Source organism: Saimiri boliviensis, chromosome 19 (assembly GCF_048565385.1).
Source record: "Saimiri boliviensis isolate mSaiBol1 chromosome 19, mSaiBol1.pri, whole genome shotgun sequence".
NCBI lineage: Eukaryota > Metazoa > Chordata > Mammalia > Primates > Cebidae > Saimiri > Saimiri boliviensis.
In genome coordinates, this window is record NC_133467.1 from 10,662,171 (window position 1) to 10,686,794 (window position 24,624).

The 24,624-nt window shown below is 36.7% G+C and overlaps 2 protein-coding genes across 6 annotated transcripts in view; one reads left to right on the plus strand and one right to left on the minus strand.

The window, feature by feature from the left end:
* The window catches only part of TSEN15 (tRNA splicing endonuclease subunit 15), a 31,401-nt gene extending 20,827 nt beyond the window's left edge, over positions 1–10,574 (minus strand). For 2 of the 3 annotated variants that reach the window (XM_074389971.1, XM_010336038.3), the window contains exons 1-3: positions 10,403–10,574; positions 7,863–7,944; positions 7,428–7,563 (exon numbers count right to left, since the gene is read on the minus strand). In XM_074389971.1, the coding sequence (XP_074246072.1) occupies positions 7,428–7,563; positions 7,863–7,944; positions 10,403–10,537 (353 nt within the window). In that variant the 5' untranslated portion in view covers positions 10,538–10,574. The remainder of the gene's footprint in view (positions 1–7,427; positions 7,564–7,862; positions 7,945–10,402) is intronic. The other variant, XM_010336037.3, reaches the window with a different exon arrangement.
* A 16-nt stretch (positions 10,575–10,590) lies between these two features.
* Positions 10,591–24,624, plus strand: part of COLGALT2 (collagen beta(1-O)galactosyltransferase 2) — a 123,938-nt gene continuing 109,904 nt past the window's right edge. For 2 of the 3 annotated variants that reach the window (XM_074389962.1, XM_074389960.1), the window contains exon 1: positions 10,595–10,697. The gene's annotated coding sequence lies outside the window, so the exon portion shown is untranslated. Of the gene's footprint in view, positions 10,698–24,624 lie in introns of all 3 variants that reach the window. The other variant, XM_074389961.1, reaches the window with a different exon arrangement.

The window sequence follows — 24,624 nt, forward strand, 5'->3', positions numbered from 1 at the left end:
CTCCATATGGATACCACGCGAATACACAAATTAATATGGCATTATAATGCAAACTAAAAATTATTTTACACTAGCTTTAGGAAGTATTTTTAGATCAAACAAGAAACATTAGCAATTAATCACTTCATACTCCATCAGCATAATTTTCCTACCAAATAATCAGAAAAAATAATCAGAAACAGGCACTTTACCAATTTTATTCTCCCATTACAGATAAGGAAATAACATTAAATCAGTATTTTCATAAGGACTAGTATACACAAGACCTTCTGAAACTTGAAAAATATGACAAAGTGTTTTAACTGTGATCACATATTATATATAACAGCTTTACAGAAAACACTAATCACAACCTGTACTTGTGCTCAAAGTAATGCATTCACTCACAGTCATTCAAACACACATTTACCCTGTAATGGGATCTGTCTACACGCTTGTCACAAAGTATGTAAACAAAATCACCAGGTCTAACGCCTGGGAAAGTAAATGGGAAGCAGATATTAAAAACTGTTCAGGCCTTCTCAGAAAAGCACACAGATATAACATTAAACACTGCCTAGAACGATTGCCTTTTAAGGAGGCAGAAAATATGTATACACCATAAAATAAATAATAGAATAAACGATATAAATATATATGCCACTCTGCCACTTAACAGTTAATTGGTAACTGAAACAGTGAGACTGTTTGTCATCACTTGGGAAATACTTTATAACTAAGTTGTAGTTAACTATGTAAATGACAGAGTTTGGTCCAGTTTTACAAACAGATTATAAAAACTGTCTCCTTCAACAAAAGAGACAGTTATCAGGCCTTATGTGCTATAGGCTCTTTGTAAATAAAAAGAAACTGTAGCTCCAGCAACCTACCAACTCCTCTGACTCTACAGCTATGTATGCTACCTAACTCTCCTACTAATAAAAATGTTATTTAAGGTTTTTAGAGGAATACAATGTATTTTTTAAAGCACTATATTCAAGCAGCTAATCAACATGGTCTAAAATGTTGATTTACAACTGGTGTGCTAAGGTTGGTTGTACAGTATGTGGCAAGTTATTTGTTTCTAACAATAGAGTACTAAAGTTGGCAGGGTATTTTTAAATATAAAACTAATATTCCTGATAATATATCATCAGTCTCACCAATGACATTCCAACATTCTTTCTTGACTGAGAGTCAAAAGACAAAGTTAGAGCTAAGAGGTCCCGGGAACAATATATGGCCCAAAGCCCATTATTATTATGAAAGAAAAAAATAATGGCTACTTTTTTGGGGAAGAAAGATTATAATTGGGATGGGGCACATTGAAAAGTTAGTGGGATGCCTGGAAAAGTTCTATTTCTTAACTTGGTTATAATTAAAAGAGTTCTAGATGTTTGCCTTATGATAACTTATTAATCTATACATTGGTATTGTGTGGTTTTCTGTATCTGGTTTCATTTACAATAAAATATTTTTAAAAACCAATAAAGCAAGAGAAATTCCAATAGCTATGAGACTAACTGAGATCTCGGTACAGCTCACTTGATCTTTTATTATCTTTTGGAAAAAGTGGGGGTACAAGTAAAAATATACTTTTAACCTCAGCTTTTTGTATGTAAAGTTAGGAGAAAACAAATACCCTATATACCACTAGGGTTTTTGGTGCTGACTTAATGAAAGTCTACTTGTAAAAGTATTTCAGGTATTTTAAAATACTTTGAAATTCTATAACATTCTCTGCAAATGCGAAGTACTCTTAAAACCACATAGAATAAACAATAATAGTCTCACTTCCTTGCTTAAAGCCTTTCAATGACACCATGAATTTAGCAGTAATTTTCGTAGTGTTCTTTGTGAAAACCGAAGGCTCCAGAGACATGCTTCAGGTGCAGGGCATCACGTACAGATACGTAGATTGTGCTCTGTGCAAGGGTACCTGGCACAAGTGGATCTAAAATCTGCCCTTCACTGTTATGCCAAGCCTTGAACCTTACTGAAGAGACATTTTTCTTTGTACGTCAAGAGGGAGCTCCTTTTTCTAAATCGTTCAAAGACACTCTAAGTGTTAGCTGTAGCTCTGTTCAAAAGTTCCCTATTAAACAGTATCTTGTTTTTGTCAAACAATAAAAATAAACTATCTGAAAATCCTCTTCAAAGTTAAGACAAACCACAGACAAACACATATCTTATATTTGTAATTCCTTGATTTACAGATTTGAGCATTTGAGTTCCTCTTCTGTGAGTTGCCTGTTGATATTCTTTGCCCAGGTTTCCCATTGGGAGTTTTTTTTTTTTTTTTTGAAGTCCCAGAAGCTATTTATATATTCTAAATTAATCTCTGTCAGTTATGCACATGCTATAAATCTTCTCCCAGTATGTGAAAACTTACACATTGCAAGTGTGACTGTAAACTGGTAATAATCCTTTTGGAAACAATTTAGCAATAACCAGTAAAGATGAACGGACAGGCCAAGCAGAATGGCTCACACCTGTAATCCCAGCATTTTGGGAGGCCAAAGCAATCAGATCACTTGAGATTAAGAGTTCAAGACCAGGCTGGCCAACACAGTAAAACTCCATTTCTACTACAATAAAAAAAATTAGGTGGGTGTGGTGGTGCATGCCTGTAATCCCAGCTACTTAGGAGGCTAAAGCAGGAGAATTGCTTGAACCTGGGAGGCAGAGGTTTCAGCGTGCCGAGATCATGCCACTGCACTACAGCCTGGGTGACAGAGCCAGACTCTGTCTCCAAAAAAAAAAAAAAAAGTCCCAGCTATTCTACCTCTAGGCATCTTCCTTAGGGAAACTCTCATACATGAGTACAAGGAGGTACTCACAAGGCTATTTGTTAGAATATCATTAGCAATAGCAAAAAAGTAAAAACAATGATGGCCTTCATAATCTAAATAAATTTTCACATCTAATTTTCTCTCCTTTCCCTCTTTTCTCTGAAATTTCACTCATTCATTTATTCATTTGCTGTCTTAAGGAATATTACTAGATACCTACTCTGACTAGACACCATGATAGGCAGGCAGTTATGCTGAATTACCTGCAGTTGCCCTACTAAAGCATGGTCTTTTACTGGCAAAAGAGACTTTTCCTGTCCTTCCTCTGGGTTTTGATGTTATGTTGTATATGTTCCTGTTAAAGGGTTTATCAGTACTCCATTATTCTTGTTATTCAATTATCTAGCTACAAAATAAGTGAAGGCAGTCCCAAACCACACATTGAATTAGATATCTGAACAAAGGGTAATTCTGTTTTTTTAGATTTCATCCAACAATTGCCAAAAAAAAAAAAAAAAAAAAAGCATTTTCTAAGCTAATCTTCAGTACTAGAATACTACTTTCATGAGGATGTCATGAAAGTACTTGTTCATCATGGTATCCTGGCACCTAGATCATTGCTTGACACATAAGAGTCACTCAATAAATACCAGTTAAAACCAAAAGGCCCAAGCAATATTATCTGACAATAATATTTAAAAGTGAAAACAGAATCATTAATTTATATAGATGCTTTATCACTGAATAAGTAAAAATTGTTTTCTCTCTTAAATAAAAACTATTTTTTCGTTCATGGCAGGTTACCCTTACATCTTCCCACCAAATACTTTTAGAACATGTTCCAATGAATTTCTTTGCAATACAAGGTTATCAAAGACTCAAAGTCAATTATTTTCTTCTCTGTGTTACTAACACAGAAAAATTCCTATATTAACTATGAAAGGCTGGAATTGCAGCATTACTATTAAATATATAACATTTTACATTATAAAGTACTACTAAAAGAAAAAAATAGACAAAAGAATGCCTACTATCTAAAAAACTGCACCTATTAAAGACTGAGTAATGAAGTCACACATACACACATATACACACACAAAAGTTATTTGAATAGTTTTGAGTTGAGAAAATGTTATGCCCTAAAAGGCATAATAAATCTAGTATGCATCAGGTCTCATTTGTGCTATTTTCTATATTAGCTTTCTACTGTATAATATAGTTAAGAATATTTATATAAAAACAAGACAAAAAGATTTAAGCTCTCTCAGTGAAATGTAAGAGCATCAAAATGCCTTACCAAATTATCATTTCAACTAATTCTACTTGAAGAAGAAAACAAGCTTTAGCCATTCAAGCTAGAAAAGCATTAATTACCACTTGGAAAATACTAGAAATTAACAATAGAAACAAATTTGTACCTCTAGACTTATGAAATGATTTTGATTAAAATAGGCTATTGCTTTCATTTTGTTAATTTTATTTTTTAGGAATAAATGCAGGTTAATTTCAAATAGTATCTCCTTGTCCAAACAAATAATATAACATTAATACTGGCTAGGAAAATATTTGTTATAGTAATTAAAAGACAGAAAGAATAATTTTTGAGGAATGAATTAAGACTCTTGGATGTAGGATGGCTTGGAAATCATGCTAATAAAAACCAGGAGATACTAGTGATTAAATTTGATGTGAACTCTAACAACTCTCTCAAACACACAAAAAAACTCACAGTAAGGAGCTTCTCAAAGAAGCATATGAACAGCCTGGTATATTAAAAAACAATTATCATTATGACTCACAAATACAAAAAATACTTCATAGAAATGTGCAAGTTAGTTTAATACAGCTTTATGAAAAATGCACAATGAAAATAATCAGTTATATTACAGTAGCTTTAATTTGGAAGGGATCTTACATGTACTGGTAATCTAAATCCCTCAACAACAACAACAACAACAAGACAAGGAAATGGAAACCCAGAGAAATTAGGTGTGTTGCTAACCATCAAACAAAATGTTAAGTGACAGTCCCAAGAGTAGAACCCAGGTCTTAAGATTTTAGTTTAGGGCTCTTTCTACTAGAATGCTTTGCATTCAGTCACGGTCAACTAGAAAAAAAGTAAGTATTCACCAACACTATTCATGCTGGAATTTAAGGGGCTCTGCCCTTTTCCCCACTTATATGCTACCCAGCTACAGCTATGTTTTGATCTTTCTTCCATACCCCACTTTCAGAGGTTAAGGCTTCCCTCAACATGCTCAGTATTTCTCTCTTCCACTATCCTCTTGAATCCATTCTTCCTCGTCTCTCAAGAATCTTGATCCATCAATAACTGCCATCTCTTTTCTATTTTCAGACTTTTCTACAGGACAGCTCACGTGGCAGCTGGCTTCCTTTATAGCAAACGCAAGAGAGTGCCCAAGATAGAAGTCACAGTCTTTTGTAACCTAATCTTAGAGGTGACATCCCATCATTTTTGCCAAATTTTATTCATTAGAAGGAAGTCACTGAGTCTGGGCTACATTCAAGGGAAGAGAGTTACACAAGGGAGTGAATACCAGAATCATGAGAAGCCATCTTAGAAGCTGCCTGCCACAGCTTCTAAAGAAGAAATGCATAGGGAGGCTTGCTAACCAGATACAAGGACTTCTTATGGAGCAAGCAATTAAGAAGATGTGGTATTGGCAAAAGGACAGATAAACTGACTAATGGAATACAATCGTGAACCCAGAGACAAATTTATGCATGTTTAGAACTTTGGAAAACAGCAAAAGTGATATGTCAGATACTGAGGAAAGGAAGGACTATTCAGTAAATGGAAGTAGAAAAAGTGGTTATCCATATGGCAATGGTATCCCTAACCTCCTCTCACATCATTAAAAACAACAACAGCAGAACTCTTAATGAAAATATAGGTGAATATTTTTTAGACCTTTCGATAGAAAATATTTCTTAAACTAGACACAAAGATGTTGATTTGATTATAAAAGATGGATAAATATGATTATATTCAAATTAAGAACTGTTATTCATTAAAAGACACCTTAAAGACAGTGAAACATTTAAAAACTGGAAAACACAATCAAAAAACAATTAATGTCAAGAATATGTAAAGAATTCATAGAAGTCAATGAGAAAACTAAAGGCAACCCAATAGGCAAAAGAAATGAACAGATATTTCTTATAAATAATACATATATAAAGAAATATTCAGTTTTATGAGTGATGAGAGAAAGGCAAATTAAGACCACAATGAGAATAATCCATCCTGTTGGCAAAAATTTAAAAGTCTGACAATACTAAATGTGGGAGACAATACAGCGCCAAAGGATCTTGTTTACATTGCAGGTGAAAAGTAAATTGAGGCAACCAATTTGAAAATGTTTGAAATTATCTCCTAAAGTTAAACATTAGCAATACGCCATCATAAAGGGAGTGGATGTGAAAATGGTGGTATAATAACGCAATGTAATATTATAAGGCAGCCCAAAAAAGGCACAACAATGCATGAATTTTAGCAATATAATATTAAGTGTGTAAGTTGTCATAAAAGATAAGATTTTTAAATTAAAGTTAAAAATACCTAAAATTTAAAAATTACCAATGAACATGGAATTCAGAATGACAGTTACCTCAGGTCAGTGAGAACACGTTAAGGGACTTATAAGATTAGATGTTAGTTACAGTCAAGAACCTAGTTTTGCTTTGGGTGATGGGTACAGAGATACTTATAACATTATTAAAAATAACTAAGTAAATAAACAAAAACCAAGCATGAACTAATAATGAGAATATGTCATGAAACAAAGACATGTTTAATACAATGCTGTGTACCTAAGCTTTTCAAAAAAAAGGTCCCATAAACTACATGAAACTTTCCTTGATTTCCATTTGCATGTTAATCATGCTCTTTACCGACTCCTATATCAAGTATGACTTTTATTACGTGGTACATCTTATAATATCTGTTATTTCAAATGTAATGGTCTTGCTTCCTTACCAAGAATATAAATATTTCCATAAGGCTAGTATTTCTACCATACATACTGTCTCTGAAAAAGTACTGACCACAGAGTAAGTGCTAAATAAATACTTGTTAAATCCTTGATATACTCTGTATATTTGTTCCTGCCCAAATCCCATGTTAAACTGCAATCACCAATGTTGAAGGTGGGGCCTCGTGGGAGGTATGTGGGCTATGGGGGTAAATCCCTCATGGCTAGGAACTTCAGGACAATGAGTTCTTGTGAGATCTGGTCATTTAAAGGTGTGTGGAATCTCCCCCTCAACACATTCTCTCTCACTCCTGCTTTTGCCATATATGTCTGTTCCTGCTTCATCCTCTGCCATGATTATAAGCTTTCTGAGGCCTCCCTAGAAGCCATGTAGATGCCAGCAGCATGCTTACTGTAAAGCCTGCAGAACTGAGTCCCTTAAACCTTTTTTTTAAAGAAATTTTTAAAAAAAATCTCAGATATTTATAGTAATGCAAGAATGGCTGAATACAACACTCATATTTAACTTATTCCTTAAATAGCCGAGAGTAAAGCTATGATTGCTGTATCCCAAATTTCTTTAAAAATACTGTATCACTACCTTTAATGTTTCCTACTTCTTTCCTCGGGAAAGGAACTTAGACCAAAATCACCTGCTCACCTGTTATGGCTGAGGGAAGCAGTGATGGGGGTAGGCACCACAGTCTGTAACCCCTCCCCTTCTATCTCAGTACCAACGAGGCAGATGAGCTGAAGTTCTGGTAATCCTACACAGTTTACTTCATGCCAGCTTTTGCCTGAAAGAGTATCATTGAATGAAAAATAATGTTTATCAAAATCAAAAGACAAAAACTCCAAACTTCTACCTAAAACTCAGCTGAGCAAATATCACTCATAACACTACCTCTTCTCTTTGCTTTTCTAGTAGTTTCTATTACTCAGTAATTCCCAATGTAAATAAATGAAGAAATTACAAAATTAACAGCAAATGCATAAAAGATTGCTTATTACAATGTGAAGAATGCTATATCCCAATCCAATCCCCCAAACCTCTACTACAGTCCCAATAACAAAACAGTATAAACAAACAACTTACTTTCCATGAGGTCCAGGTAAACCAAGAACGCTATATAAACTTGGGTGGCATCTCCTATATCTAATTCCATCATTTCTAAATACTGAAAATTAAAATATAGTTGTCAAATCAAGAAGGAAGAATTGTTTAATATTTTCTTTCAATCGACAAGTCATTAAGTATATATAATCCACAAAATTCTTCTGGGTATAGCGGAAGTTAAAAGGCAATATAAAATATTATCTCTGTCTCTAAAGAACTTGCAATTGTTAGATACATGCATACTTAACATTGTTAGGCAAATAACAGTATATGACTGTGATTAAAAACCATGTCAATGGAATAAAAAACATGACACAACAGGTCAGAAGAGCTCTACTCAGAGGGACTGGTGAAAGCTTTATAGCAGAGGTGGGATAGGATACAAGTTGAGCATGGAAGAACATTATGATTTGAGTAAATGGAGAAGTTGAGTAATACTGCAGGTAATCACACAAAGATGGGATTAAGTCACACGTATTCAAGGGACTGTAAAGAAACCTATCTCCCAGCAATAGAAACCTTTTTAATAAGATTTACATTGGGACGTTATTAGTAGGTACTGTGTGCCAGCCTCTTATCTGTGTGTGGAGAGAGTCGGCTGGCGTATCAGTCCTCGCCTCTCTATCCATTCTTTCTCACTTTAAGAGTACGGAATTATTTGATCATTAGATTTTTACAAGCGAGTTGACAAGAAACTAGAGAAAGCTGCTTCTTTCAGACAGCTGGTCAGCATAATGGGAACGTGTTTCAAGGGCCTACACCTGCAGAATTCTGAAGTCGCCCAGCTAGGCCGGCGACTAGGTAATATGCAGGGCTGATGCTGAAGTGAAGTACTAGCAGACTTGCATGGGGGCAGGTCTGAAGTCATATTCTCCCATCAGCTTCACTGTAACTGTACAGGTACAGGAGGACACGGTTTATTAGTTGTCTACTTCAAACATGTTTGAAAGTGACATTCAAAACATAATTCTGAGCCAGGCTGCAAGGTCTTAAGCTCAATGTGTGATTTCTGTCATTGAGAAAACACTGAGGATTTCTAAGCAGGAGAATAATAAAAAGTGTGTTTGAGGATACTAAATCTGATACCATTTTACTGGATGAACTTACATAATTTTCAAATGAACAAAAAGGTGAAAGTGGAAAAACGAACACCCCCTCTTACTTTATTATTTCTTTTCCTTTTCTTTTAAAAATCATTTTGATCCTTCAAGAAGATAAATCAAAAGGAGAGATTTGATGGTCATGGTGTACACAGCCATTAACTTCAAAATGAAAAAACTCTCCAAGTATGTAAACTGAGTAACAACACAAAATCTAGATAAGGTTTTAAAAATTTGTTACTGGTGTTCCACTTATTAAGTGCTTATATAGTGCTTTCTCTATGTTGAATGGCTTACAAATATTAACTAATTTAATTCTGCAGCAACCCTGTAAGTAAGTATGGACTATTAATATCCCCATTTTTCAGGTGAGGAAACTGAGGCATAATGGGATCAAACAACTTGTCCCAAATCACAAGGTTGATAAGTGACAGAATCAGGATTTAAACTGAGTCTGATTTTGAATTCATGCTCCTAACCATTATGCTGTCTCTCCATGCTACCGTTTCTCTTTCACGGCACTAAATATTTCCATACTACTGTTTGTTTTTCTCACCTCTTGGTAGGATGAAGGGGACGGTGTAGGAAGATAAAATTAAGAGAAGCTGAAAAAGGTTTCTTTTCAAACATATACCTTCAAATTTTTCCGTTTTGATGATTATCTATGAATTATTGCTCTCAAGCAGAAGAGTACAATTCTATTAAAGTACCGGACCAGACCAGTTTTTGAGATTCTTACAAAACTCACATCTCCATTCACTTGCCTGTTCACTGCTTGGAATCTTACTGGGACAAGGCAGTAATGTCTCAAGCAGAAGCACGCAGGTGACTATCTTTATCTCCCTTCCTGCTACTGTAGAAAAATACAGGCAAAATGTGAGTAGCTCTGCTTTGGGCAAGAACCTACTCGAACTTTCGAAGAAATCTGAAATACTAGGAATCTGCACCTTTGCAAAATAAAGGTGCACTCTGGATCCAATGCTAAGTGTAAACGTGACTGTGCCTAAATTTTTACCATTATGGACCCCTAGAGCTTATCCATCGGCCACAAATAGTCTTGCATGGTTACTGTGAGGATTAAATAAATTCATCCCCGAAAGGGGATTTATCTAGACAGCAAAACTAGTGGAACGCTTATTAGGAATCTCCGGCTCGAGAGGGGTGGAGTTAATGCCTGGTCCTCAGTTCCCGAATGGCTTTGGTGGCGGGTTGCGGAAGGTGTTGGAACGAATAGTTCAACTCATTTAACACAGAAAACGGACGCTGCCTGAGGCTGGCAGCTGTGCACACCGGTCCTCCTCGGTGAGGGCGGCGCGCACCCTCAGCTCTCCCGCTGAGGGAGAAAGAAAGAGAGCAGCCCGGGAGTTCTGCCTGGGCTAGGGGCCCGGACGGCGCCCTGCTCCCCTCACGCCTCCTGACCTTAGGGTGGGAGCCCATCCAGGCGTCCTCCGGGGCCCACGAGGGAGCTCCGCCGCCGTCGCCAAAGCCGCGAGCACCGCCCGGACCCAGGCCACTGCAGCCGGCGGTCGGCTCGGAATCACCGCGCTCCGCCATGCCGCCGGTTTGGCGTTCCCGTGGTGCACCGCGACCCGCGCCAGGCCAGAAACAGCTGCGCGTGCGCCTGTGGGTTCCGCTTCCCCGAGACTCGCCGTGGCGGCACGAGAAGGCTCCGAATCTGGGAGGCGAGTTTGCACAGCCCCTCCTTCTGACCAAGGTAGTAAGAACCTGCGCGAACGCTTTCTAGTTTCGTCTCTGGTTTTGCTCTGCGTTTATTCAAATCCGAGCAAATTGTAGCGTGAAAAACATGAAAGAGTAGCCTGCGCCTAGAAGCTCTTATCCGAAGTCGGTGCTGCCGCTAGCTCTCTGAGAAAGTTGGGAAATGTTTACGTCCTCTCTGCCTTCGGCAGTGGGGTCCTGGCTTCTGATTCCTGAGAATCGGAAAAGCCTTACTCAGGGCCTTGACAAAAAAAAAAAAAAAAAACCTTAGAAGTAGAACCATAGTTTCAGGCTGGACCCACGTTTCAGGATTAGAGGAAACACGAGTTGCTGAGTGAGTGTTCAGAAAGATAGGATACAAACTGGCACCAATCTGGAAGCCAAGGATGAGGAGTTTCAGGCAGGCAGAGTAGCACATTTTAAGCATTTTTAAGTTTACTGTGGGTGAAATGGGTGGAACTGTTGGAGGCTCCTGTTAGGTGTTCATAGGATCACTCTGACTGACGAATTGAGGATGGACTGTAGGAAGCAAGGACACAAACAGGGACTGGTGAGGAGGCTATCGGATTTACCAAGACAAGGATGACTCAAATCCAAAGTCCCAGGCAGGACAGAACTTCTACTTTCAACCATGATAGGCTAAGACCCTATCGGACCATCCCCAGCAGAAAACAAGTTGAACACAATACAAAAAGCTGAATAGACTGGAGGGTGAACAGCAGACTGGTAGGAAGGGCAAGCTTGCTTAAAGATGAGGAACTCCACAAGAATATTCCCCTCTCTCTGGCATTTAACTTGGGGCTAAGTGCAGTCCAGAAGTCAGGCTCAGCAGCAGCAGGTGTGTGTGTATAAAACTTACTGGTTATTCTTATCTGGGGAAGCAGAAAAGTGAAGCCAGAATAGTTTGAATTCTGAAGAGGTTAAGAAATCCCAAGGAAGGATCAGAGAGTGGTTCCCCAAACTCTGTCAGTCCACATCTCTGAGAGCTCCTGAACCACCCAAAACAGAATCACAGCAGCTCAGTTAAAAACAAAAAATCTGAACTGAGACCCGAGGTGTCTCCAAAAGGGAGAGAGTTTGCAGTTAAAATCTAGTCAGAAAAATTACCTACAAATACAAAGGAAATAACACTCATCAGAGAAGAATAATAGAATCCACACTCTCCCCTTGACACTCATAAAGTCCAGTCTATTATCCAAAACTATCTGACATGTGAAATTCAAGAAAATGGAATCCATACTCTAGAGTTTGACCCTGAGATGAATCAGAAGTTGAAACTGACAGATAAGGATTTTAAAGTGACTATTAAAACTATTCTCAATGAAGTAAAACATGTTTTCAATGAATGAAAATCTCAGGAGACAAACAAAATCTCAGCAAAAAAAAAAAAAAAAAAAAAAAAAAAGATTTTTAAAACCAAATAGAAATTCTGAAGATTGAAAATTATAATTTTAAAAATAAAAAAATTCACTGGGTGAATTTAACAGCCAGAAAGAAATTACAGAAGAAAACGTAGGGAACTTGAAATAGAGCAATAGAAATTATTAAAAGTAAACAACAAAGAGAAAAATTATCTTTAAAAAGTGAGTAGATCCACAGAGATTTGATTCAACATGCATGTAAATAACAGAAGTAGAAAAAAACAAAGGACAGAAAAAAATTGTTGAAGAAAGAGTGGCCAAAATTTCCCCAAATTTAATGAAAGGCATTTGCCAGTACAAATTAGTTGTTGTATAACAACTAAAATGAACACAAAGAATTCTACATTGTAATCAAACTATTGAAAGTCAAAAAGATAAAGAGAAAAGCTTGAATGCATCAAAAGAAACAACATCACACACGGGGAAAAGAAGGGCATCTATTATTGAATGAGATGTAAAGCCACACATGGAGATTCATGTATTGCCCTCAAATATATTACATTTAAATGAACCTTTGCCTCCACAAAGCAGCTACTAAACCCAAAAGAAGAAAATGGCACTGAAATTAATAGGGCCATTGAAGCATGAAACACTGACACTAATTCAAGTGATTGGAAGTGAATAAATCTCTCTGACTCCTAAAGATCCAAATTAGTTCATATGATGGCATTTTTAGAAGCATTAAGAGTATTTTGTTGCTAGTCCGAATAGGGGAAAAATTTTATAAATCATTAAGGATTTCCAGTGGGATTAGGGACTATGTGAACCAACCTCAGACATCTTCAGGGGAAGAATTTCAGCTTATGTTCAAGAAAAAAAAAAAAAAAAGAAGAGATAGGAAAAACTAGAAGGATGAAGAAAGACCCATAAATCAAAAAAGCAACAGATAAATGCCATCCTTTGGCAAATAGATTAAATACCGTTGCTTAGAAAAAGCATGATACATTCAGGCATAAATATTATATACTTCTGACTTTTAATGTCCTTGTCTATTTAAAAGAGATAAAGAATGAAAAGGGAGTGTCTCTTAGCTTCCCTGTTAAGCAATGGAAACTTAAGTCGTGGTGATTGGGAATTGCTAAGAGTGAACACAAAGGATTTGGGAACACTTAGACAGCCTAGTATTTATAGTGCAGAATCAAATGGCTATTGCGGCAATCTAGAGTGAAATCCCCTAGAGAACACAGGAGAGTTTCAGTTCTGGTAGCCTGGAGGATTTCTCCTTTTGTAAATGCTTCAATAGTTCACTCTATTAGAGAACCAAAGTAGTGAGAAAAAAAGGCTAGATAAGAAACAACGAATAAAATCCCCCCTGAGTATATTGGATTTAATAAAATTCATTGTAATCTGGCACTTGCTGACCTCATTTCCCAATGGTATCCTGAGCCAGACCATTTTATTCCTGCAAAAATCTGTAATGTCTAGCCAGAGACATACGAATTCAGTAAGAGTCTCAAGAGGAAATACGAACATTAAATTGTGATGTGAATCTCTAGTGTGAAAAAAAAAGGAGAAGAAGAAAAAGCTTTTTCACAGTATTATATGAGACAGTGATCCCACGGTGAAAAATGTCTTGCATTCTGGATCAGCTTTTCATTCATTGGCTGTAAGGATGTTCATATATATCTTGTTCCTTTTTTTTGTACATGACACACACAATTTCCCATTCTGTGTTTCAAGAACAGAGAAAGATTCAAGAAAGAATAATTCAATATTGTAAAGATGGGAGTTTCCTCCAAAGTTATTTACAGATTCTAGCAATTCCAATTAAAATCCCAAGAAGGATTTTCTTAATACCTGATAAGCTGATTGTGAAATATGGGCATAAAGAGCCAAAAATAACCTAAACCCTTTTTATGAACAAAAGGAAGGAAACTCTTATGAAGTTAAAATTCTGAAATATAAAATATCTTATAAAGGTAAGGTTTTAAACAAAATTTAAATTCTTGTAAATATATCTAATTACAAGGATGTGACATTGGCCCATGGATAGGTAAAAGCAATGAAACAAAGTAGGGAGCCAGAAGGCAGACCCATACAAATGTGGGCAGAAGTAACACTGCAGATGCAAGAAGGGAAGGAGAGAAAGTGTGATTTGCTACATGGCATGGAGGCAAACACTTTTAAATCTCTAGGAGAGAATATAAAAGAATATTTTATGACCCCAAGATAGTGATTTCTTTTTTTTTTTTTTGAGAAAGAAAAAAATAATAAGAAAAAGAATAAAGAAGAGGAAGAAAGAGAAAGAGGAAGAGGGAGAGAGAATGGGGGTATTGCTTTATTGTCCGGGCTAGAATGCAGTCTAAATATGGGTATGCCTATAATTGTCCTTAATAATGAAGACATAAAAGAAAATGAGGGAAAAGAATAACAAACAAGGAGCCAACTAACATTTCGTTTAAACTTCTAAGCTGATATGATGTGGTACTGATAAGAGTGTATATTTTGTGTATTTAAAGTGGAGAGTTCTATAAATGTTCATTATGTTTACTTGTTCCAGATCTGAGTTCAAGTCCTGGATATCGTTGTTAATTTTCTGTCTCATTGATCTGTCTAATATTAATGTTGAAGTCTCCCACTATTATTGTGTGGGAGTCTAAGTCTCTTTATTAGTCTTGTATGTCTGGGTGTTCCTGTATTGGATGCGTATATATTTAGGATCTTTAGCTTTTCTTGTTGTTGCATTGATCCTTTTATCATTATATAATGTCCTTCTTTGCTTCTTTTGATCTTTGTTGCTTTAACGACTATTTTATCAGAGGCAAAAATTGTAACTTCTGCTCTTTATTTATTTATTTTAGCTCTCTGTTTGGTTGGTAAATCTTTCTCCATCCCTTGTTTTGAGTCTTTGTGTATCCTTGAATGTGAGATGGGTCTGGATGCAGCATACTGATGGGTTTTAGTTTTTTATCCAAATTGCCTGTCTGTCTTTGGATTGGGGGATTTAGTCAATTTAAATTTAGAATTAATAATGATATATGTAAGTTTAATACTGCCTTTTAATATTAGCTGGCTATTTTGCCCATTAGTTGATGTAAATTCTTCATTATATTGATGCTCTTTACTTTTTGGTATTTTTTAGAAAGGCTGATACTGTTTGTTCCTTTCTATGTGTAGTGGTTCTTTCAGAAGCTCTTGTAAAGCAGGCCTGGTGGTCATGAAATCTCTGAGTGCTTGCTTGTTCACAAAAAACTTTATTTTTCCTTCACTTGGGAAGCTTAGTTTGGCTGGATGTGAAATTCTTGGTTGAAAGTTCTTTTCTTTAAGGATGTTGAATATTGGTCCACACTCTTTTCTGGCTTGTGGGGTTTCTGCTGAGAGATCTGCTGTAAGTCTGATAGGCTTCCCTTTGTGGGTAACCTGGCCTTTCTCTCTGGCTGCCCTTAGTATTTTCTTCTTCATTTCAACCCTGGTGAATCTGACGATTATGTGCCTTGGAGTTGCTCTTCTTGAGGAATATCTCTGTGGTGTTCTCTGTATTACCTGGAGTTGAATATTATCCTGCCTTACTAGGTTGGGAAAATTGTCCTGACTAATATCCTGAAGCGTATTTTCCAGCTTGGATTCATTCTCTTCATCACATTCAGGTACACCTATCAAGCGTAGATTAGGTCTTTTAACATAGTCCCATATTTCTTGGAGACTTTGCTCGTTCCTTATTATCCTTTTTTCTCTAATCTTGTCTTCTTGTTTTATTTCATTGAGTTGGTCTTCGACCTCTGAGATCCTTTCTTCTGCTTGATCAATTCGGCTGTTAAGACTTGTGCATACTTCACGTAGTTCTCGTGTTGTGTTTTTCAGCTCCAATTCACTTATTTCCCCCTCTAAATTGTGTATTCTTGTTAACATTTCGTCAAACCTTTTTTCAAAGTGCTTAGTTTCTTCGGATTGGGTTAGAACAAGTTCTTTTAATTCACAGAAGTTTCTTATTATCCACATTTTGAAGCCTGCTTATGTAATTGGAACACACTCGTTCTCCATCAAGCCTTGTTTCATTGCTGATGAGGAACTGTGATCCCCTGCTGAGGGAGAGGCGTTCTGATCTTGGGTATTCTCAGCCTTTTTTGTCTGTTTTCTTCCCTTCGTTGTAGATTTATCCATCTGTGGTCTTTATAATTACCGTCTTTGTAATTGGGTTTCTGAGTGGACGTCCAACTTATTGATTCTCAGCGCCGAAATCTGAGCAACCCACTGCGCCAACTAAATCGCGGCGTTAAGATTGATGGTGCTTTTCTGACTCTGCACCAAGAACCGACGCTTCAAGGCGCTGGCAAAACCGCCTCGCTGGTCTCAAGAGTTGCGCTGGCGACCCGTGGGGCTCCTCTGCTGGGAATCTCCTGGTGTGTGAGCAACAAGAATTCATGTGAAGGTGTGGCGTCCTCTCGTTCTTTGCGCTTTCATTGGGAGCTACAATCCCGAGCTGCTAGTGATCAGCCATCTTGGATCTCTCTCCCCCTCACTTTCGATAGTGATTTCTTTTTTTTTTTTTTTTTTGAGAAAGAGTTTCACTCTTGTTACCCAGGCTGGAGTGCAATGGCGCGATCTCGGCTCACCGCAACCTCCGCCTCCTGGGTTCCGGCAATTCTCCTGCCTCAGCCTCCTGAGTAGCTGGGATTACAGGCATGTGCCACCATGCCCAGCTAATTTTTTGGTATTTTTAGTAGAGACGGAGTTTCACCATGTTGACCGGGATGGTCTCGATCTCTTGACCTCGTGATCCACCCGCCTCGGCCTCCCAAAGTGCTGGGATTACAGGCTTGAGCCACCGTGCCCAGCCTTGATAGTGATTTCTTAAACAAGACCCAAAAAGCACGGACCATATGGGAAAAATTTGGCAGTTTAACTGTATTTCAGTTAAGAATTTCTGACACAAAAAGAATGGGGTGAGGGGAAGACATCTGGAACACATAATTGAAAGAAAAGATACCCAGAATCTATAAAGAACTCCTAAAAATCAAATAGGAATCAAAACAAAACACTCTTTAGGTTAAAAAAAATGAGAATAAACAGAGAAACAGATTAAAAGGCCAGCACATGTGACTTGATGTTCAGCCACATTGATTAAGAAAATGCAAGTTGAGGTAAGAAGATACCTTAATACACCTATCAGATTAGCAGCAAAAGCCAAGAGTTGGCATAAAAGTAGACCAAAGGAAAGATGCACAAATCCTATGATCCAACAACTATAATCCCAGGTATATATTCTAGAGCAATATTTTTAAATGAAGTGCCAGGACCTGTTAGTGGTTGCGAAATAAATTGAGTGGGTTGAGTACAGTTTTTAAGAAGGAATTATGTAAAACATACATAAAGTTTCAATCAACTTGAATGAATCTCATAAAATTCTAATGTATAGTCAAAATGTTAGTTATAGAAGAGTATATAAGACATTTAATTTATATAAAATTCAAATACAGCAGTTTTATTCATAATAACCCAGTAGAAACAACCCAAATGTCTGTCCCTCAGCTGATGAATATATAAAATGGTATGTCCATACAGTGGAGTATTATTTAGCATTAAAAAGGAATAAAGAACTCATGCTACAACATCAATAAACCTTGAAAACATAGTGAGTGAAAGAAGCCAATCACAAGGGATTGCATGTTGTAGAATTCCATTTATGTGTAATGTCTAAAGTACGTAAATCTATAGAGACGAAGTAAATTAGTGAGAGAGTAGGTTGAGCTGGGGGATATGAGGATTGATCACTAACGAGTATAGGTTTCTTTTTGTGGTGATAAAAACGTACTAAAATTGATTGTGATCATGTTGTATAACTATTAAAAACCTTTGCATCGTGTGCTTTAAATAGGTGAGTTGTGTGGTATTTCAAATGCAGGCAAAACTAACACACATTTAGGAGATGTACTAGAGTTCTCCAGAGAACAGAACCAGAGAGAGAGAGAGAGGGAGAGAGACTGAGAGAGAGAGAGAGAGAGAGAGGAGAGAGAGAGAAGAGAGAGGACTTTAAGAAATTGGCAGATGTGATTGTGGGGGCTTGAAAGCCTGAAATACATGCAGGGCAGGCTGGCAGGCTGGAGACCCAGGAAAGAGCTTATGTTGCAGTCTTGAGTCTAAATGCAATCTGTAGTCAGAATTCCTTTCTTCGTGGAGAATCCCATTCTTTTCTCTTATGGCCTTCAACAGATTGGGTGGCAACCCACCTTATAAGGAGTAATCTGCTTTACTCGAAGTCTACTGATTTAAATGTTAGTCACATTTGAAAAATACCTCACAGCAATATCTAGACTGGTTTGACCAAGCAACTGGGCATCCTAGCCTAGAGAAGTTTACCCATAAAATTAAGCTCACAGGAGGTAAATGTTCTAAACAAAAGGAAGAGACTGATTAATGCAAAATTCAGTCTAGTACTTATCTCTGGAAGATAGAGATTGTGACAAGAAGGGACCCACACAGGGCTTCAAAGTTAATGTTTCTCAAGGTGGGTGCTGGGTATATGGATATTCATTTTATTAGTAGTATTTAAATTCATATATTAGTTTATGGATTATATCTGTTAGTTTATAATGTATTTCATGTTTCATTATTTTATTAAAATTTTTCTAATATCTAGAGTACAAAAGGATAGTAAGTTAGTCAGTTTCTGTAAACAGTTGCATATATGCAACCTTAAATAATGCCTAGCTTTGTAAATATGAAAAGACATGAAAAGCAATCCATGGTCCAAAAAATATCCGATCTCTATCTCTAGATATTTAGTCAACATCTGCTATCAGTGTGGGTATTGAGTCTCACTGAAGAGGACTGAGTATAAACCCACATTGAAAATGTGCAAATTAAAAATGCCATATTAAAATTACCCAAAATGTTAATTGTAATTGTGGTGGGATAGTGGATTGTGAGTTTTTTTCTCCTTTTTTTCCTCTCATTTTCAACATTTTTTAAAGTCTATAGTCAAATAGACTTTAATAAATCATTGAATTTTAGAGCTTTTGGCCTAGAAGGACTAATCCAGCACTCCACATTCATGTTAAAATATCTCTTAACTGCGTATTTACTTTGCTTTAAATGTCCATCCCTGCTTTCTTCTATTCCTCTCTCCTTCTCACTCTCTGTCCTTTCTTCCTTCTTTCTCTTCCTTTCCTTTCCTTTCCTTCCTTCCTTCCTTCCTTCTTCTCCCCAACTAAAACATTCAGTATAACATTAAGCAGATGTAATGCGATCTGACTTTCTTGTCTTGTTCCTAATCACAGGAGGAACACTCAGTCTTTCACTATTAAGGATGATGTTAGCTGTAGGGTTTTTGTAGATGCCATTTATTATGTTGAGGAAGTTCCCTTCTATTCCTATATCCTGAGAATTTTTATGAGGAATGCATGTTGGATTTGTAAAATGCTTTCTCTGCATTTCCTGAGATGATCATGTGCTTTTTCAAGTTTGTTAACAAATTGCATGGATTGATTTTTTTTCTCATTTTCTTACTGTGGTAAAATTCATAAACATAAAATTTACTATTTTAAGTAGTATTAAGTACATTCATAATGTTATGGAACTGTTACCCATAATATTCATCTCCATTACTTTTTTATCTTTTTTTTTTTTTTTTTTTTTTTTTGAAACGGAATCTGTCTCTACTCTCTATCACCCAGGCTGGAGTTCAGTGGCACAATCTTGGCTCACTGCAACCTCCACCTCCCTGGTTCAAGCAATTCCCATGCCTTAACCTCCTGAGTAGCTGGGATTACAGGCACAAGCCACCATGCCCAGCTAATTTTTAAATATTTTTAATAGTGATGGGGTTGCACCATGTTGGCTAGCCTGGTCTTGAACTCTTGACCTCAGGCAATCCACTCGCTTCAGCCTCCCAAAGTGCTGTGATTACAGGCATGAGCCACCGCGCCTGCCAACTCTTTTATCTTTAAAACTGAAACCTAAACCCATTAAACAATAACTCCCTATTTCTCCTACCTGCATCCTCTTGGCAACCACCATTCTATTTTATCTCTGTAATTTTGACTAACTGCTTTATATAAGTTGAATCATACAATATTTGTCTTTAATGATTGGCTTATTTCACTTAGCACAATGCCCTCAAAGTTAACATGTTATAGCATATGTCAGAATTTCCTCTCTCCTTGAGGCTGAATACTATTCCTCTATATGTATATATCACATTTTGCTTTTCTATTCACTATTCCGTAGGCCTCTGGTTTGCTTCCATATTTCAGCTATTGTGAATAACACCACGGTGAACATGAGCACACAAATACCTCTTTGAGAACTTGCTTTCAATTTGTTTGGGTATATAGCCAGAAGTAGAAGTGTTAGATTATATGGTAATTCTATTTTTAATTTCTTGAAGAACTGTCATACTGTTTTCCACAGTAGCTGTACCATTTTGCACTCCCCCCAGCAGTGCACAATGTTCCAATTTCTCTACACCTTTGCCAACATTTTTTATTTTCTGTGTTTTTCTAGTAGCCATCCTAATGAGTGTGAAGTGACAAATCTTATAGTTTTGAATTGCATTTCCTAATGATTAGTGATGTTGAGAAACTTTTCATGTGCTTATGATCATCTGTAGATCTTCTTTGGAGAAATGTTTATTCAAAGTCCTTTGCCCATTTTAAAGAAATGATTATATACAAAATTATATAAAATCATGTAATGTTCTAGCTTTCTCTGTTTCTACTTCTCATCCTATCTCTCAGCCATGCTCTGTTCATTGTATCTCTCAAGTATGTCATGCTGTTTCATTCCTTGCTCCTGCACTTCCACCTACCTGGAATTCCCATCTGTTTCCCCTTCTGTCTTTCTTTTCTTAGTCTATACTACTCATTTTTCTTTTCTTATATTTTGAATCAAATTATTTTTTTTCAACTTTAAGTTCAGCAGTACATGTGCAGGTTTGTTACATAGGTAAACTTTTTTTGTGGGGGTTTTTGATACAAATTATTTCATCACCCAGGTATTTAACCTAGTACCCTTTACTTACGTTTCTTGGACCTCTCCCTCCTCCCACCTTCCACCCTCCAATAGGCCCTAGTGTGTGTCATTCCCCTCTATGTGTCCATATGTTCTCATCATTTAGCTCCCACTTGTAAGTGAGAACATGTGGTATTTGGTTTTCTGTTCCTGCATTAGTTTGCTAAGGATAATGGCCTTCAGCTCCATCCATGTCCCTGTAAAAGACATGATTTCATTCTTTTTTAATGGCTGTGTAGTATCCTGTGATATATATGCACCACATTTGCTTTACTGAGTCTATCACTGATGGGCATTTAGGTTGATTCCATGTCTTTGTTATTGTGAATAGTGCTTCAATGAACATATGCATGCATGTGTCTTTATGATAGACTGATTTATATTCCTTTGGGTATATAACTAGTAATGGGATTGCTGGATTGAATGGTATTTCTGTCTTTAGAACTTTGAGGAATTGCCACAATGTCTTCCACAATGCTTCAACTAATTTACATTTCCACCAACAGTGTATATGGGGTTTTTTTTTTTCCTCCACAACCTTGCTAACATGTAATTTTTGCCTTTAGTAGCCATTCTGACTGGTGTGAGATGGTATCTCATTGTGGTTATCCTATAATGCTCAGCCTATTATAGCTGCCCCAGAGGCATTTATTTCCTCATCTTCTTGGCTGTGGTTTTTACTTGAACTTCTCTAATAATCAATGATGTTGAACTTTCCTTTGTATGATTCCTGTCCACATCTATACCTCCTTTTGAAAAGTGTCTGTTCATGTCCTTTTCTCACTTTTTGATGGAGTTGCTTGTTTGTTTTTCTTCCTGTAAATTTGCTTAAGTTCCTTTTAGATGCTGGATATTAGACCCTTGTCAGATGCATAGTTTGCAAAAATTTTCTCCCATTCTGTAAGTTGTCTGTTTAATCTATTGATAGTTTCTTTTGCTATGCAGAAGCTCAGTTAATTAGATCACATTTGTCAATTTTTGCTTTTGTTGCAATTGTTTTTCACATCTTCTTCATGAAATCTTTGCTAGTGTCCATGTCCTGAATGGTGTTGCCTAGGTTGTCTTCTAGGGTTTTTATAGTTTTGGGTTTTCATTTACGTTTATAAACCATCTTAAGTTAATCTTTGTATATGATATAAGGAAGGGGTCCAGTTTCAAGCTTCTGTATATGGCTAGCTGGTTATACCAGCACCATTTGTTAAATAAAGAATCCTTTCTCCATTGCTTGTTATTGTCAGATTATCAAAGATCAGATAGTTGTAAGTGTGCAATCGTATTTCCGGGTTCTCTGTTCTGTTCCATTGGCCTATGTGTCTTTTTTGTACTAGTACCATGCTGTTTGGGTTACTGTAGCCCTGTAGTATAGTTTGAAGTTGGTTAACATGATACCCCAGCTTTGTTCTTTTTGCTTAGGATTGCCTTGGCTATTTAGGCTCTTTTTGGTTCCATATGAATTTTAAAATAGTTTTTTTTTTCTAGTTCTATGAAGAATCTCAATGGCATTTTAGGAATAGCATTGAATGTATAAATTGCTTTGGTTAGTATGGCCATTTAAAAAATATTAATTCTTCCTATGCATGCATGCTACTTATTTTTCAATACTTGATTCAAAGATATCTCTTTAATGAAACATTTCCTAGTTATCTTCACTTCTCCACTTCCTTATTTATGCTCCCTTTTCTATGATAACACATAAAATGACTTATAGTATTTGTGCATTTATACGACACATCTTAACTATTCACGCATTTCCAGCACCTATGTCTTGGCACAGAGTGGGCAGCCTATTGAGTGTTTGAAGGAATGAGTTAATATAATTTAAGGGATGCATCTATTCTTAAATGGAATATAGAAGTGTATTTTAAATTTGTATCAGCTTGTTTTGAATTGGAAAACATTCTTCTGTAGTAACTGTTATATAGCTTTTGGATGCAGCCAGAGCACAGATAAAACTTTGATACTGAGATAGTTTAATTTTAGCCTTTCCCTCCTCAGTCACTGCTCTTTTCCTCCCTTAATATTCATTCCCTTCCTAGGACCCAGAGTCCTCATGCTTATGTATTAGAAATCGATAAAACTTGCCTTGTCACCAAAGAATCCCATGCTTCAAATTAGGATCCCATTCAGTTCCCTTTATCGAAGCTTCTTATAGTCCATTTCAGTTTAGGTGCTGAGATTTAAAAATCTGATTGAATTAAAAAGGTATCACGTAATGCTCCTCTCTCAAGGATTTTCATGTGTTGAAATTGGCAGGACTGTCAATTCAAGTAAATTTTATGTTTTGGATTTTAAGCTGGATAAGAAAAGTGAGTAAAACAATCCAGGTAGCGAAAGAAAGATATTTCAGTACAGAAGAAAGAAGCCTGGATAATTCAGCCAATAGACTCTCTCTGCCAACTATGGCCCAGCAGGAGTTGTAGGGGGCCAGCCACCTTCTCCCTCTTTTTCCAGGGCAAAGCATTAAAATATTAAACACTCAAATGATTGGTATTTAGCAATTTCATAAATATTTGTTGAATGAAAAAATGAGGCAAACATTTCAAACTTTTTTACACAAGAAGAAATTGATGTTTAAAGAGGTCAAGTTTCCAAGGTCACAAAGAGAATAAGTGACACAAGTGAGATGAAAATTCAGTTCCAAGTGTCACTTACTCTTTCAAGCCTATCACAGCTGTCCCAGAGGCACGTATTTCCTCCTCTTCTTGGCTGCAGGAGCCACAGACATCTTGAGAAGCTTTCCTGCGAGAAGTCCTCTGTCCACCTGATAGGCCCTGCCCCACCGCATTACACTAAGGGTAACAGCACCAGAGGTTTCGTTGTCCCAGAAGGAAGCCCCCCGTGCTGGAACAGTATGGGGAGGGGATATGAGAGAAAGTGCTCACTTCTAACTTAACGTAGAATCTATTAGAACAGGCTACTCGTAGTGGAGACAAAGAGATGTGTGTGTACAACCCTGACTCCATTCAGCCAATTTTTCCATGGAAAAAGCATTATAAGCAATGAATATTTTAAAATATAATTGGCTTTTATTTTTAAATTAGTTTTTTTTTTTTCGAATTAACTGTCTTATAACATCAATCTTATGAGGGAGGAAAACATCCAAATTCACATTACTGATTTCCGAAGAATTTATGGAACACATCTGTTAATAAGATGGGGACTTAACTTTTCCCAGGCTTCCCCTCCACTGCCCTGCAACCATATTTACAATGATCTTCTACTGTTGCATACCCTGTCATGACCTTAATATTCTCAGTGACTAAATGAGCACTCTATTGAAAGTTTTAAATAGGTGTTTTTTAAGTTATATGGCTGGGGAACTCTTGATTTTATCCACAGAGCAGTCTAATTATTTTAAGAGAACTCCATGGAGCCAATTTCATTTTAATGTCATTACAAACCATATAGTTTTAGATGCTTCATCATTCTTTGAAAAAATAGACTCCGATAAGCTGTTGACTTTAGGTAATTGTATTAGTCTGTTCTAATGCTGCGAATAAAGACGTACCTGAGTTTGGGTAATTTATAAAGAAAAAGAGGTTTAGTGGACTCACA